Below are 12,965 nucleotides of genomic sequence, written 5' to 3' on the forward strand. Positions count from 1 at the left end.
TGAAAAATAATACAAAACCAATAAATAAAGACGGAATATAATTTCGTAGACTAATCATTGGCACTATAGGATTGGTACTTGACGCCGATCACGTAGGGACGATCTATGACGTCACAAGTAGCTCGGAGAGCCTCCTTTGTGCGGTACTTATTGAATATATCCTCGGACCTCCACTGGGTCTGGAAGCGCTTGTCTACAAAGAATGGTTCTGAAGTTTGGATATCGAGCGGCTCGGCGGGAAGGGGAAGAACCAATCTATGAATATGAAAAAAAAAACATTTCAATAAGTTACCGCCATCATCGCGAACCATTGTCAAACATAATTTAAAGATGCATGCTTAAAAAGTAGATTCCCTCGCGATCTAGAACCATTTTCATTCAGTTGGCATATTATTGCACACTATTATTCAAAGGAAATTTAAGATTTAAGCAATTTAGAGGCATAAGACTAGTTTTCGCCCGCGGTTCTGCCCGCGAGAAGAGCAAAAGAATCTAACACTATGCAAATCTTGAAATTGTTATTCTTCTATCGACCAAGCGGTTCTCACAGTCAACCTTAAACTCACCTGACAGCATGCAGGAACATCCTATGAGGCGCACTATCTCGTTTGTCGCTGTAAGTGTAGTCACCGAGTATGGTGTGTCCTATCGATTGGCAATGTACTCTTAGCTGGTGACGACGACCTGCAATGTTCGACACTTTATAAACAAACTAATTCTTTCAATCTATAAATTACCAAAAAGGGTCTCTGAAAAAAATCACACACTAACTTAAATTGTTAGTTCTTCAAATTTAGCAGAATTGAAAATCTAAGGTTTTAGAAATTAAAAAAAAATACCAGTGATGGGCTTTAGAAGTACAACTGTCGCAGGGTCTGAGCCATAATATCCAGTCTCCAGCACCAGCACCCTTGTCTGAGCTGCACGCGACTGGTCATTACGACTAGATTTCTTGGTCACTGCCAGCATCCGATGGCTAGAATGGGCGGTGAGAGGGTCAACTCCTTGAACAGATATACGTTAAGGTATTTTAAACATTCTTAGAAAGTTTCATGATAACTATTGCTATTCAACCGAGCAAAATTGTCTCAAACAATGGTCAGATCACAACCCACTCGGGATCATATAAGTCCTCGGTTCTTCACTAAGAAGGGCGATAACAAAAAAGCAATAACATTAATAGGCAATATGCCTTATCTTTTCTCTATTTCCATCACTCCAATAAGATCTATGTTTGAATTAGTGACAATAAGTCATATTGCCTTTCAAGATTCTAAATTTTAAATTTTGATGAACAGAACCTAATAATCCATGAAATTTTTGTAACGAGCAATATTTTTTACTTACCAACATCATAATTTACATCTCCTAATTCGAAGGAAACATGTCCTCTCAAAACAGCTAAATAATATTTATTCGTATGTCGTCCTTCAAACAACTTCCCAGCACGTGCAGCAGCACTTTTGTTTTTAGCAATACAAAGTACTCCACTTGTTGCATAGTCGAGTCGTTGGACAAAGTGCAGGGGGTGAGATGAGGTAGATAAATGGGAATCGTGCTGTGCTATGTGAAACGTCACCGTATTCTATAATACAATCATTAGTATACAATTGCCGAAACATAGACAATATACACAGCGTAGAAAAAGATAATAAAATACGTTTAAAAGGAATCTAAATGAGAACTTCAAATCATATACATGGATCTAACTCCCGTAACTGTTTTAGGTAGGTACATATATATGACAAAAATGAGCACAAATTAATTTAAAATTATCCATAAATAATACTGAACTCGGACAAATTTCTATGACTGAACTGTTTTTCCACATAATGCAGATAGTCGATTACTAACGGTGAGTCGACTTATATTTCTAAACATTTCATGATATATACATCACTACACTGTTTATTTAGTTACGCAGCTAACCTTTAATTACAGAATTCCAGTGTCTACTGGATAAACAATAACAATTACCTACTGCACTTACCTTTTCATTTTCATCATCTGAATTAATATACATATCATATGGCTTATTAACTATAATATAATTATCACTTTCGTATAACTTTTCGACTGCCATTCTCCAAATGCACAACTAATTAATGGATGCGTTCAATGGTTTACTTAAAAATAGCCATTTAGTCAATTCAACACAAATTTAGTCAAGAATACCAAAAAAATGATTTCTTCAAATATAACGTGTACTGTTTAGTAACATCTGATTCGGATTTATTTAGGATATTGGTAACTCTTGGACAAAAATGCAACAAAAGAGATTCTAACGCCGTTTGGAAAGCTTTTTCTATACAAACACCGAGGACCTCTTCTAATGGCATTTTGTCGTGACACAATGTGTGGTAAATTTAATTTAACATAGCACTGCAACGTAAATTTTTTACTGATAATATGGAAGGATATTTTTTATATTAATAGATAGATTGACATTTTAAAAACAAAATGCTATCTTATTTTATAGATGAAACTTCACTTTTCAGTTTTGAGAACGCACCTTTTTTTTCATCATTGCCAAGACTAATTTGACAATTCTAAATCAATCAAATATCCCATGTAATGCTACTAAATTAAAAATCATTTTTGTGCATATAAATAACCAGTACACAAGTATCTTTTAAATTTATGAAAGTAATCGCTGTGTTGTTTCATGCAAGCAGTTTACAATATATGATTCCTTGTGAATTTAATAGGAAATTTATGTAATGAGAAGACACAGAATTAAACGAGAGGACCCCGAGCCCTCCAGCTCTTACTCGCGTGGACAAGAAGATCATGACTTAGCTTATTATATCCACGATCGAGTTGAACTTATGCACCAAGTGTTTTCTGCTTTGAAACCTAAAGATCTGAAAGCCATGACGCCGGCTTGTATAAGTCATCTCTCTTTGGATAATATAAAGGAATTATGTACTGAAGAGGTATGGATATATTCAATTCAAATATGTAGTTAAACTTTCAGGGTTATCTAAATTTATTCAAAGGAAAGAGTGGCTCTTCATCTGGATCTCTTGCGGCCTAATGTCGCTTCTCCCTTTCCCTGTTTCTATCTTTTCACTTTTCTTCGCAAAACAGCTTTAACCTAATGGTATAATTTACTTTAAAAATTGGATATAAGCTGTCACTTATTGATGTCACATCACTTAAATCTAATTATATCTACTACCGCTTCCAAAACGTATGTGTAGAAGTGGTGAAACAAACACTGCAGCATTTTCACTGGACATCAATTTACAAATATAATCTCTTAAATCTAAATTGTGAACGAATGCACATTGTCTACATTAATAAATGTCAATTAATTTCGTCAAATAGATAAAGATAAAAAAAGAAATGTACATACTGTACAAATCATGTCAACACCTTGTTAACAATGCACAGGCATTTAAGAGGCCATGTCAAGCTCGGACCACACATGCTTATCATAAATGTAATCCTTTTTGAATTTTCTATTATTCATTTCAAGAACACTTTGGTAATTTATTATAAAAACTTATACAATTAATCAGAAAAGATTTCCCCACCTTAGTTAGCAGATGTACTGGGATCAATAACTTATAATTGTTCCGCAGTGATTTACTATTACATTCACCTACTTTTTTAAAAGAGTTAAGTTTTTCCTAATATGCATAATATTATCGAATATGTATTGGGAAAGTAATGTTAAAATATTTAGATTTTTGAAAAATTCTCTAAGGAAATCTCTTCTTTTAGACAGCTTAATTGCTCTTTTGAAAAAGATAGCTTAAATTGCTCTTTTAAAATAAAAATAGTATATTTATGTATGTTTATCTATGATTATCTCATGTTTCGCTAAACCAATTATGATACAGTTTTTAAGAAAGTGTTTGTTATTTGTTAAACTTATCAGAAGGTTTTAGAAATTTAAAAAACCGACTTCAAAAAGGAGGATATTGATTGGAGGGCATTTTCTTTTTATTAGAAAATTTTATTAGAAAAGATATTATTAAAGTATGTTAGAAGTCAATCTGCCTGGTGGTAAGCAAGATGAGATTTAAACTTGTGCTTGATAGTACAGAAGTTGTACTTATCTACTTAGAATATTGGGCTTGTGGTAAATTCCAAACAGCAGCACATTATAAGTTATTTAAAATTTTTGTTACAGCTCCTTGGAATCAGCTCAAAGCGGTTATGCGCCATTTTGGACGGCGCTGAACCCCCGTCAGACACGGAGTCAAGCTTGTCGGCGTCTCCTGAGCACCTAGAGACCATCTCATTGGACAGCATCTCTTCTGATGAAGAGATTCTGAGTCAAGCTAGCAAAAAAAGTAAAAAGGTATTTGAAAACTCATGAATTCTGCACTTGAAATGGGTAAATTTCGCCAAGTTGATGATGGTTCACATTAGAATGGCCATACATACACACATATTATGCAGGGTGGACAGAGCCAACCAAAATTGTGATTTCTTTCTGTCTGTCCATCAGCATTCACGTTACAAGAAAACATTTACTCTGATTTGAATTCCGTTTCCACAAATGTTTTTGGCTTGGTCTTACTTAAAATGCATTCAATATAAAATCACATAACAACGCCATATAGCGCATAATGGTGAAACTACAATGCGATGAATATATACCACGTTGCATCTCCACTCTTAATTAGTTCTGGGAAATTAATTAGATGGCGCTGTCGATAGACAGAAAATGGTACATAGTTTTATGCCTACAGCGACAAATGTAATAATTTGAATTAATAAGATTGTTTTCATTTATAATATTTGACTTGAATGTGATTTCCTAAAGTATGATTGACACTTACATTTGATACTGTCCCTATAAATTTATACATTACAAATATTTACATACATAAAATCACGCCTCTTTCCCAGAGGGGTAGGTAGAGACTACATCTTTCCACTTGCCACAATCTCTGCATACTTCCTTCGCTTCATCCACATTCATAACTTTCTTCATGCAAGCTCGGCAGTTTCGGGTACTCTTGACCTGACCCTTTACCAGGACGTCCTTAATTTAATCAAGATACGTTCGTCTAGGTCTTCCCTCTCCGACCTTTCCCTCCACACTCTTCTTGTATATCTGCTTAGTCAACCTGCTTTCATTCATGACGTTTATGGCCACCTTCAGCTGTTTGGCTTTATGATGGAATTGAGATTCAAATAGTGACAGGTTGCTAGCCCATCGCCTAAAAGAAGAATCCCAAGTTTATAAGCCTGGGAACGAGATGGAGTGGTCCTATTCTTTTTTTTATTGATGCCGGGAACCACACGGCACGTAACATACCCTTTTCTATAAATATTTTAAAAGAATAAATGAATTGAAAACAGAAACACCGCCACCGCGACAAAAGCAAAAAGAATTCTCTTGAATGTGATTTCCCACGCCTCAGCTGGCGAAGTATGTTTGACACTTGTATTTATTTGATACTGTTCCTATAAATTTATACATAATATACCTAACAAATATTTGAAAGGAGTAAATGAATTGAAAACAGAAACACCGCCTTCTTGAATGTGATTTCCTAGTGAAGTATGTTTGACACTTCTATTTATTTGATACTGTCCCTCTAAATTTATACATAATAACAAATATTTGAAAGGAGTGAAATGAATTGGAACAGAAACACCGCCACCGCGACAAAAGCAAAAAGAAGAAGCGGTCGCAGTCCCCCGGTGCGGAGGGCGGGGAGGGCTCGCGGGCGGCGCGCGCGGGGCTCACGGTGCTGGAGCTGCTGGAGCTGCAGGCGCGCGCGCGCGCCATCCGCGCGCAGCTGCAGCAGGAGCGCGCCGCCAGTCAGTCCGCGACCCTTGTTATTTGTTAAACTAGTTTTATTTGTAATGTGCTCCTTTAGTGAACAATAAAGCATTTACTTACTTACGGTTACACGAGTCGCGAGATGTGCCCGCGACTTCGTCCGCGTGGAAATAAGTTGATTAAGTAGTCCAATGATAGACAACTGGTTTAATGCTCAACAAATGGAGGCGCATCGCTTGGGCTGACATTATCCAAAGAAGACGCATCGTCATAAAACCACAACTCTGTCTGAGTGAACGACTCAGGAGAAGGAGGTTTAATGCTCAAATGTTGTTTAAGTGTTCAACTTTTGGTTTAGTTTGTAAATATTTTATTGGACACTAGCTGTGCCCGCGACTTCGTCCGCTTAAAATAGTTATTTTGGGCATTATTGAAACCGCCAAGGAAAAAAATTCACATTTTCCCCGTTTTTTTTTTTCACATTTTCTATTATTTCTTTGCTCATAATTGTAATGTGATGTTATATAGCCTAATGCCTTCCTCGATAAATCGTCTATTCAATTGTCGTATTACAGCACATCCATACTAATAAATTAAAGAGCTTACTTGTACATATTTAAATTAAAAAATCGATCTTTTTTTTTTCAGAGAAAGCAACGGACGCCGCCGCGGAGTCTGGCCACGAGGCGTCCTCCGACGACGAAGTGCTGGTGAAGGAGGAACCGCCCGAAGTGGTGGAAATCAGCAGCGGCGATGACGAGAAACCTTCAGTGGTTGAGCTGGAGAAAGGTTAATGATGATTGTGTGCGATGACTAGTCCATTGTACTAATGGAAATGTGTTGTTGTTTGTGCCTGAGGTCCTAGTAGTATTAAAAAAAAAATTGTTTATTTTTTTAAACTAAGTATATTCACATAATATCTACTGCCGCTTCCAAGTGTAGAAAAAGCAACGGAACAAACTACACTGCAGTTTACAAAACTAGATAGAATAAGACTACTCCATCTCCTTCATGATGTAGCAAAGGCGTTCATCTTGTGCACCTTATACCGTGATCCGATATTGATTCCCCTGCAAAGGTTTACGGATAATAGTCGGGAGTCACTTCATACCTAATTAACCAGATTCAGGATCAAAATCATAATCCACATAATTGTAAAGAGAAAAGATTTGTATGTTTGTAACGAATAAACACAAAAACTTATGAACAGAATTTGATTTGGTACACAGATTGAAATGAAGATAATTGTTGATAAGTGCCGTGTGGTTCCCGGCACCAATACAAAAAAGAATAGGACCACTCCATCTCTTTTGCCATGGATGTCGTAAAAGGCGACAAAGGGATAGGCTTACAAACTTGGGATTTTTTTTTTAGGCGATGGGTTAGCAACCTGAGGCTATTTGAATCTCAATAGGTACTATCATTAAGCCAAATAGATGAACGTGGTTCTGTCTACCTCGCAAGGGATATAGACGTGACCGTAATTGAAATAGCTATACGTAATTCGGTACTCGGTTTTATGTATATATCCCCTATCTTTGAATGATAACAAATTATTTTGGTTCTAGAAGAACAAAACGCATCTACGGAGACTGAGAAAACAGACGGCTCGCAGACAGTAACGAAGCGGATAAACAATTTGGTGATCACGGTGCCTCAGTCGACCACGACTAGGAAAATTAAACTCAATCGAACCAAGTCTCACCCAGCGGCCAATAATGAACAAGCGACGACTAGCGCCGCCAGTACTGAATCTCCTTGTATAGAACAAAGTAAAGTTGATAAAACTAATGAGGTTGTAACTGTAGCTAACAAACCTGCAGTGAAAGATGTCAGAAATAAAGACAAACCGAAAAAGAAAAAGAAGAAAAAAGATAAAAAGAAAACCATAGACAAAGACGGTAGTGACCACGACGAAATTATGATACAATTGTCCGATAGCGAGAAGTTAGATCTGTTGGAGGATTTAGATCGTAAAACTTACGAAATAGTTTCAAGCCACAGCTCCGAAGATTCCGAAAGTAGTAGTAGTGATAATGATTCAGATGACTCCTCGTGTTATGAAGTAGAAGGTGCGGTGTTGTCGAAAGAGCCCACAGCCAAAGAAATAGAAGCCCTCTCGGCGAAGATAGACGAGATAGAGAGAGTGGAAGTTGTTACCGAAGAAGAAATTAAGGCGCACGAACAAGCTTTAGTTGAGAAGAGTAAGGCGGAGGAAGAAAACTTGGAACAAATATCATGGAAAGACAGGTACCTAGACAGTACAAAAGTGAAGAAAGTTTTGACAACGTCAAATATATTGAATGCATTAAGAAAGAAGAACAAAGAACTCAAAAAGAAATTGGAAGAATCGAAATCTAAAGATTCAGATGTGCAGGTGAGTGTGGCTGAAACCAAGGAGAGTGAGACAGAGGTCCGACAGAGTGGAGTTCAGGCTGCGCAAGAGGAGGTGACCGCCGAGAAACAAGATGAAGGTAATTTCGAAGAAGGTTCTATAGAACAGTACAATACTTTACATGGCTCTACAAAATATGTCGATCCTGTGAAAGAACCTGAAGTAAATACAGAAGAAAAAAATCAGGAAACTGACGTAGAGAAACAAAAAGACAGTGTAGTGACGAAGGAAATGAAGAAAGATGCAAAACAATTGCTCAAAATGTACAAGAGATTGCTTAAATATAACGATATGAACAAACAAAAAGATCCAAATAAAAAGAAAAAGAAAAAAAAGAAGAAGAGCAAAGATAGTGAGAATGTTGCCAGTGTTGAAAAAAGTGGCAATTAGGTTGCCGGTCTATTAAAAAAAATATATGATGTAAGAAAGTTTTGTAATGTAAGATTATTAAATTATTACGAAATTATTACTTTATATCCCTTCCTTACACAATGCACGCTTGATATAATTACTTTACGATAGAACAAAATAAATAATCTGTTCTATTATATGATGATGAACATACCTATTATGGATACCTCGTTTAACCTACCTGCATAGGAGGTGAAGGAGGAACCGCCCGGAGTGGTGGAAATCAGCAGATAATGACGAGAACCTTCAGTTGTTGAGCTCTAGACAGGTAAATGATGATTAAAAAGCATCAATTAGGATTAAATACAATACAAATTATCTTTTTGCCCAATAAAAGAAATACATAAGTACTAGTAGAAACATACTACGAGAAGCATAGACTTAGTGAAGGGTAAAACATGAACCAGGTGTAATAAGTTTAAATTTATAGAGGTAGCGCCATCTAGAGTTAGGAATGAAAATCAAGTCTTTGAAGAGCATCATGAAAAGTGACATCTGTTGAGAAAGCTGTAAACTAAAAAAATAAAAGTTCTAGTGATTTGTTCATGTAACAAATTAATATTTGAAGTTTTCACTTCTGCACACATTTTTGTTTAATCGTTGGCTTCTTGGAATATCACCGATTAAAGTTCTGTTTTGGTCTGTGCATTTGATAAAAATCATTACTTTATTAAATTATTTCCACGATTTTTTATTGCCATCTAGCGATGAGTAGTCAAACTAGTACTTCCTTCTTTACTTAAGAGATGTCATTTAAAGTAATTTACATTATAGTTGTTTGACTATTCAACACTAGATGTCACTACATAAACAAATACTTTTTTTAGTTTCTATTTGTGTTAACAGATGTCGTGCATAACTAAAATTGCACAAAGTTAGATTTTAATTAGTGCATTAAATTGTTTCCATTATTTTCGTAATACTATTTAGCGTTGAGAAGTTAAACTAGTATTTCCTTCTTAACTACATAGATGTCACTTTAAGTAATTAAATTGTAGTTTTTTAACTCATGTCACTAAATTTTCGTACATGTTACAAGTAATTTAATTATTCAAACATTAGTTAAATGATTGGCTTCTTGAAATATTACTGATTAATGTTATGTTTTGGTCCATACACTTGACCAAAATCGTTACTTTTTTAAATTATATTCATGATTTTTGTAGTGCCATCTAGCGTTAAGCAATCAAATTAGTATTTCCTTCTTTACTAAAAAGATGTCACTAAAGGTAATTGAAATCGTAGTTGTTTGGCTATCCGACGCTAGGTGTCAATAAATAAAGAAACACGTTTTTAGTTTCTGATTTTTTCAACAGATGCCGCCCATAATTAAAACTTGCAAAAACTGTTTTATTGTGAATATAATATAAATTTGATTGTCTAATCCCATAGTAAAACTAATGAAATGAACTATTAAAGTATTTTAAATACTTAAATATTATAAATTTCATACTTGAACAAGTATCGTCAGAATCGTCCAAAGCTTTTACTATTGTTTAGATTTAGTTCTCTCAACAGATGTCACTGTTAATTTTCGTCGTCGAAAACTTGATTGGCGTACGCCTTTGCCATTTGTTTCTCTAGTCCGCAATTCTTTTGCGGCTGTAATCAATGTGTAGATACATTTTGAAAATAATTATTTCAGTTAATTTAAGTGACATCTATTGAAATAAGATTTATTTTTAGTTTTCAGTTTCAACAGATGTTGAATGAAAATCAGATGTTGACACTGTTCATGATACTCTTCAAAGACTTGTTTTCATTTGTGACTCTAGATAGCGCTACTTTTTATTGCACTGAAAGAAGAAAGAAAAATATATTTTGCATTTATAAATATGATTTCAAGTATCAGAAAAAAAAAGGATTAGGTCGATTTTTCAACCCTCGAGGACATACATATATATAATCACGTCTATATCCCTTGCGGGGTAGACAGAACCGACATTCTTAAAAAGAACTAATAGGCCACGTTCGGCTATGTTGACTTATCGAAGGGTAAATCCTGAATTGGGTAAAACCTGGATTGAAAAAATAGTTTTAATTATGCAGGTAGCGCCATCTAGTGTCACAAATGTAAGTCTCTTAGAGTAACATTAAATTAGTATCATAACCAGTGACATCTGTTGAGGAAAAATATTTAGATATTTATTTATGTTACAAATAATGTAAGTTTTTAAACATTAATCATTGGCTTCTTGAAATATAACTGATCCAAGTTCTGTTTTGGTCGTCGCCTTTGACCAATATCGTTACATTAATAAACTTTTAAGATTTTTGTATTGCCATCTAGCGGTGAATAGTCAAACTAATACTTCGTTCTTTATTTAATAGATGTCACTATAATTATTTTTTAATAGGCATGTTAAACAATATTATATAAATTGCTTTAAGTGACATCTATTGAGTAAACAAAAAGAATCTTGTAACACTATTCGGCGTTAGATGGCATTACAAAAACTCGCGGTAAATTAGATTATAGTTTTGAGTAAATAAATGCATAGACTAAACAGAACGAACTTTAATTGGTTATGACACAAGAAGCTTATGTTAAATCTAATATTGAAATACTTGGATAATTAAAAACGAACAAAAATAGCCCAAAACTTTTACTATTGTTTAGTTTTTATTTTTCTCAACAGATGTCACTGTTAATTTTAGCAGTCGGAAACTTGATTGTTATTTGTTACTCTAGGCGGCATATCTGTTGTGGCAGAAATCAATGTGACATCTATTAAATAAATAATGAACTACTAGTTTAACTACTCAACGCTAGATGGCATTTAATGATTTTTTAGTTTTCAGTTTACTCAACAGATGCCACTGCTTATGAAACTCTTCAAAAACTTGATTTGCAATTATGACTTTAGATAGCGTTATTTAACTCAAGCAAAAAATAATTTTCTTCTAGTATTTTTGAGAAACTCATTTTAATTGTTGTATGTGATCTCCATTATGCAAATAAAAAAGTACTACTTCTACTTTTTAACGCTAGATGTCACTACAAAAAATAGATGTAAAAGTAAAATTTTTGTCAAGTTATAAAATCAAGAGAGAACTTTGTAATAATGTGACAACTAATATTTATATAAAAATTAAGTTTATCTAAATAAGTATTGTATTCATGAAATTGTTTAAACGCTAGATGGCATACTTTTATTTTTAAGTGCAACTTAATTTTTAAACATACCTACTTCAAAAATTGGAGGAGGTTTCTCAATTCGACCGTATTTTTTTTAGTTTGTAGTTCTCTCAAGAGATGTCGCTATGTATGTTACTTTTGAAAATATAGTTTTCATTTGAAACGTTAGATGCCACTAGTTAAGGTTTAAAATCGCAAATTAAGCTACCAAATTATCCGATATACAAAGATTCAGAAGTACAGACATGTGAGACAGTAATAACATCAAGTGACACAGAGGGACGACAGAGTAAAGTAGGAGAGTGGAGGAGAAGGATGTTCAAGATGAGGTGACAACCGAGAAACCAGCTATTGTTAGTATTATTTGTATTTTAGCGGACACCGACCCGAAAAATTGATGTTGGTAAGTTACTATGTAATCGCCTAGGTGAGACAAATTGATAATTTAATTATTAATTATTTTTAGCATTAATCAACGGTTTAGTTAAGACGTTCTTTAGAGACAAATTAAATTTTTTTTATGAGTATGGCTATTTATGTATTTTGAATTAAGTATCTATCTCCGTGCCTAATTGTTATGAAAGAAATAAAAAGCTCATGTCAAATTAGATTTCTTTATAGATAATCTATCAAAAAGCGAAAGGGCGGCGGGAAAACCGGGTGAAAAATATGCGACGATGCGGATATGGGAGTCAAGTCAAAAGTGTATACCTACTTACTACTTAGAGTTCTTTATGAATGAAAGAAATAATATCTAAGAAAATGTAAGTCATTGGTGTGAAGTATATACCTTGGTAGTAAATTTTCCGATAAAGAACTACCTACTATGAAGTGGTTTTTACCTATATTAGACAGATTTGTTTTTTTAATCAAATTAAGGACGTCCTGGTGAAGGGTCAGGTCAAAAGTGCCCGAAACCGCCGAGCTTGCATGAAGAGAGTTATGAATGTGGATAAAGCAAAGGAAGTATGCAGGGATCGTGGCAAGTGGAAAGAGGTAGTCTCTGCCTACCCCTCCGGGAAAGAGGCGTGAGTTTATGTATGTATGTATGTTGTTTTTTTAAACAAAAAAGCATTTGAGGAAAGCTTTTATTAAGCGCGTAGTCACGCTATTAAAAGCTTCGTTTCGATGGAAAATTTAAAGTAACGTAGCTCCGTCTTCCAGCTGTGTTCGGGAGCTTTGCGCAACTTTTGGGGCTTGCACACTTTTGAAGTCAAGCTTTTGATTTGACGAACTTAGTTGGCAACACTAATCCAAATGTCATTTTTTAT

At 34.7% G+C, this 12,965-nt stretch overlaps 2 protein-coding genes across 3 annotated transcripts; one reads left to right on the forward strand and one right to left on the reverse strand.

Annotated features, from left to right (window-relative positions):
- Positions 1–21: 21 nt before the first annotated feature.
- Positions 22–2,135, reverse strand: LOC106139369 (RNA pseudouridylate synthase domain-containing protein 1-like). Its single transcript, XM_013340804.2, has 5 exons — positions 1,991–2,135; positions 1,348–1,585; positions 840–1,004; positions 567–684; positions 22–255 (listed from the first exon to the last, which is right to left on the reverse strand). Exons 1-5 carry the CDS (start codon positions 2,081–2,083, stop codon positions 51–53), a joined length of 819 nt encoding a protein of 272 aa, XP_013196258.1. The 5' UTR covers positions 2,084–2,135; the 3' UTR covers positions 22–50.
- A 455-nt stretch (positions 2,136–2,590) lies between these two features.
- On the forward strand, positions 2,591–8,572 carry LOC106139368 (uncharacterized). 2 transcript variants are annotated; one of them, XM_013340803.2, is made up of 5 exons: positions 2,591–2,936; positions 4,142–4,312; positions 5,616–5,787; positions 6,398–6,538; positions 7,321–8,572. In XM_013340803.2, the coding sequence occupies exons 1-5, from the start codon at positions 2,721–2,723 to the stop codon at positions 8,532–8,534; spliced, it is 1,914 nt and encodes a 637-aa protein (XP_013196257.2). In that variant the 5' UTR covers positions 2,591–2,720; the 3' UTR covers positions 8,535–8,572. The 2 variants fall into 2 exon arrangements, with proteins under 2 accessions (XP_013196257.2, XP_013196256.2); XM_013340802.2 differs by having other exon boundaries at positions 2,592–2,936; positions 7,318–8,572.
- The last annotated feature ends 4,393 nt before the right edge of the window (positions 8,573–12,965 follow it).

Source organism: Amyelois transitella, chromosome 28 (assembly GCF_032362555.1).
Source record: "Amyelois transitella isolate CPQ chromosome 28, ilAmyTran1.1, whole genome shotgun sequence".
Lineage (NCBI taxonomy): Eukaryota > Metazoa > Arthropoda > Insecta > Lepidoptera > Pyralidae > Amyelois > Amyelois transitella.

Bases quoted from the DNA above. Each gene is read 5' to 3' on its own strand.
- LOC106139369 (XM_013340804.2), bottom strand. From the start codon at position 2,083: ATGGCAGTCGAAAAGTTATACGAAAGTGATAATTATATTATAGTTAAT. The intron at 1,586-1,990 runs GTAAGTGCAGTA...ATTGTATTATAG, and splicing joins CAGATGATGAAAATGAAAAG to AATACGGTGACGTTTCACAT. The intron at 1,005-1,347 runs GTAAGTAAAAAA...TATCTGTTCAAG, and splicing joins AGATGTAAATTATGATGTTG to GAGTTGACCCTCTCACCGCC.
- LOC106139368 (XM_013340802.2), top strand. From the start codon at position 2,721: ATGAGAAGACACAGAATTAAACGAGAGGACCCCGAGCCCTCCAGCTCT. The intron at 4,313-5,615 runs GTATTTGAAAAC...GAATTGGAACAG, and splicing joins CTAGCAAAAAAAGTAAAAAG to AAACACCGCCACCGCGACAA. The intron at 5,788-6,397 runs GTCAGTCCGCGA...TTTTTTTTTCAG, and splicing joins GCAGCAGGAGCGCGCCGCCA to AGAAAGCAACGGACGCCGCC.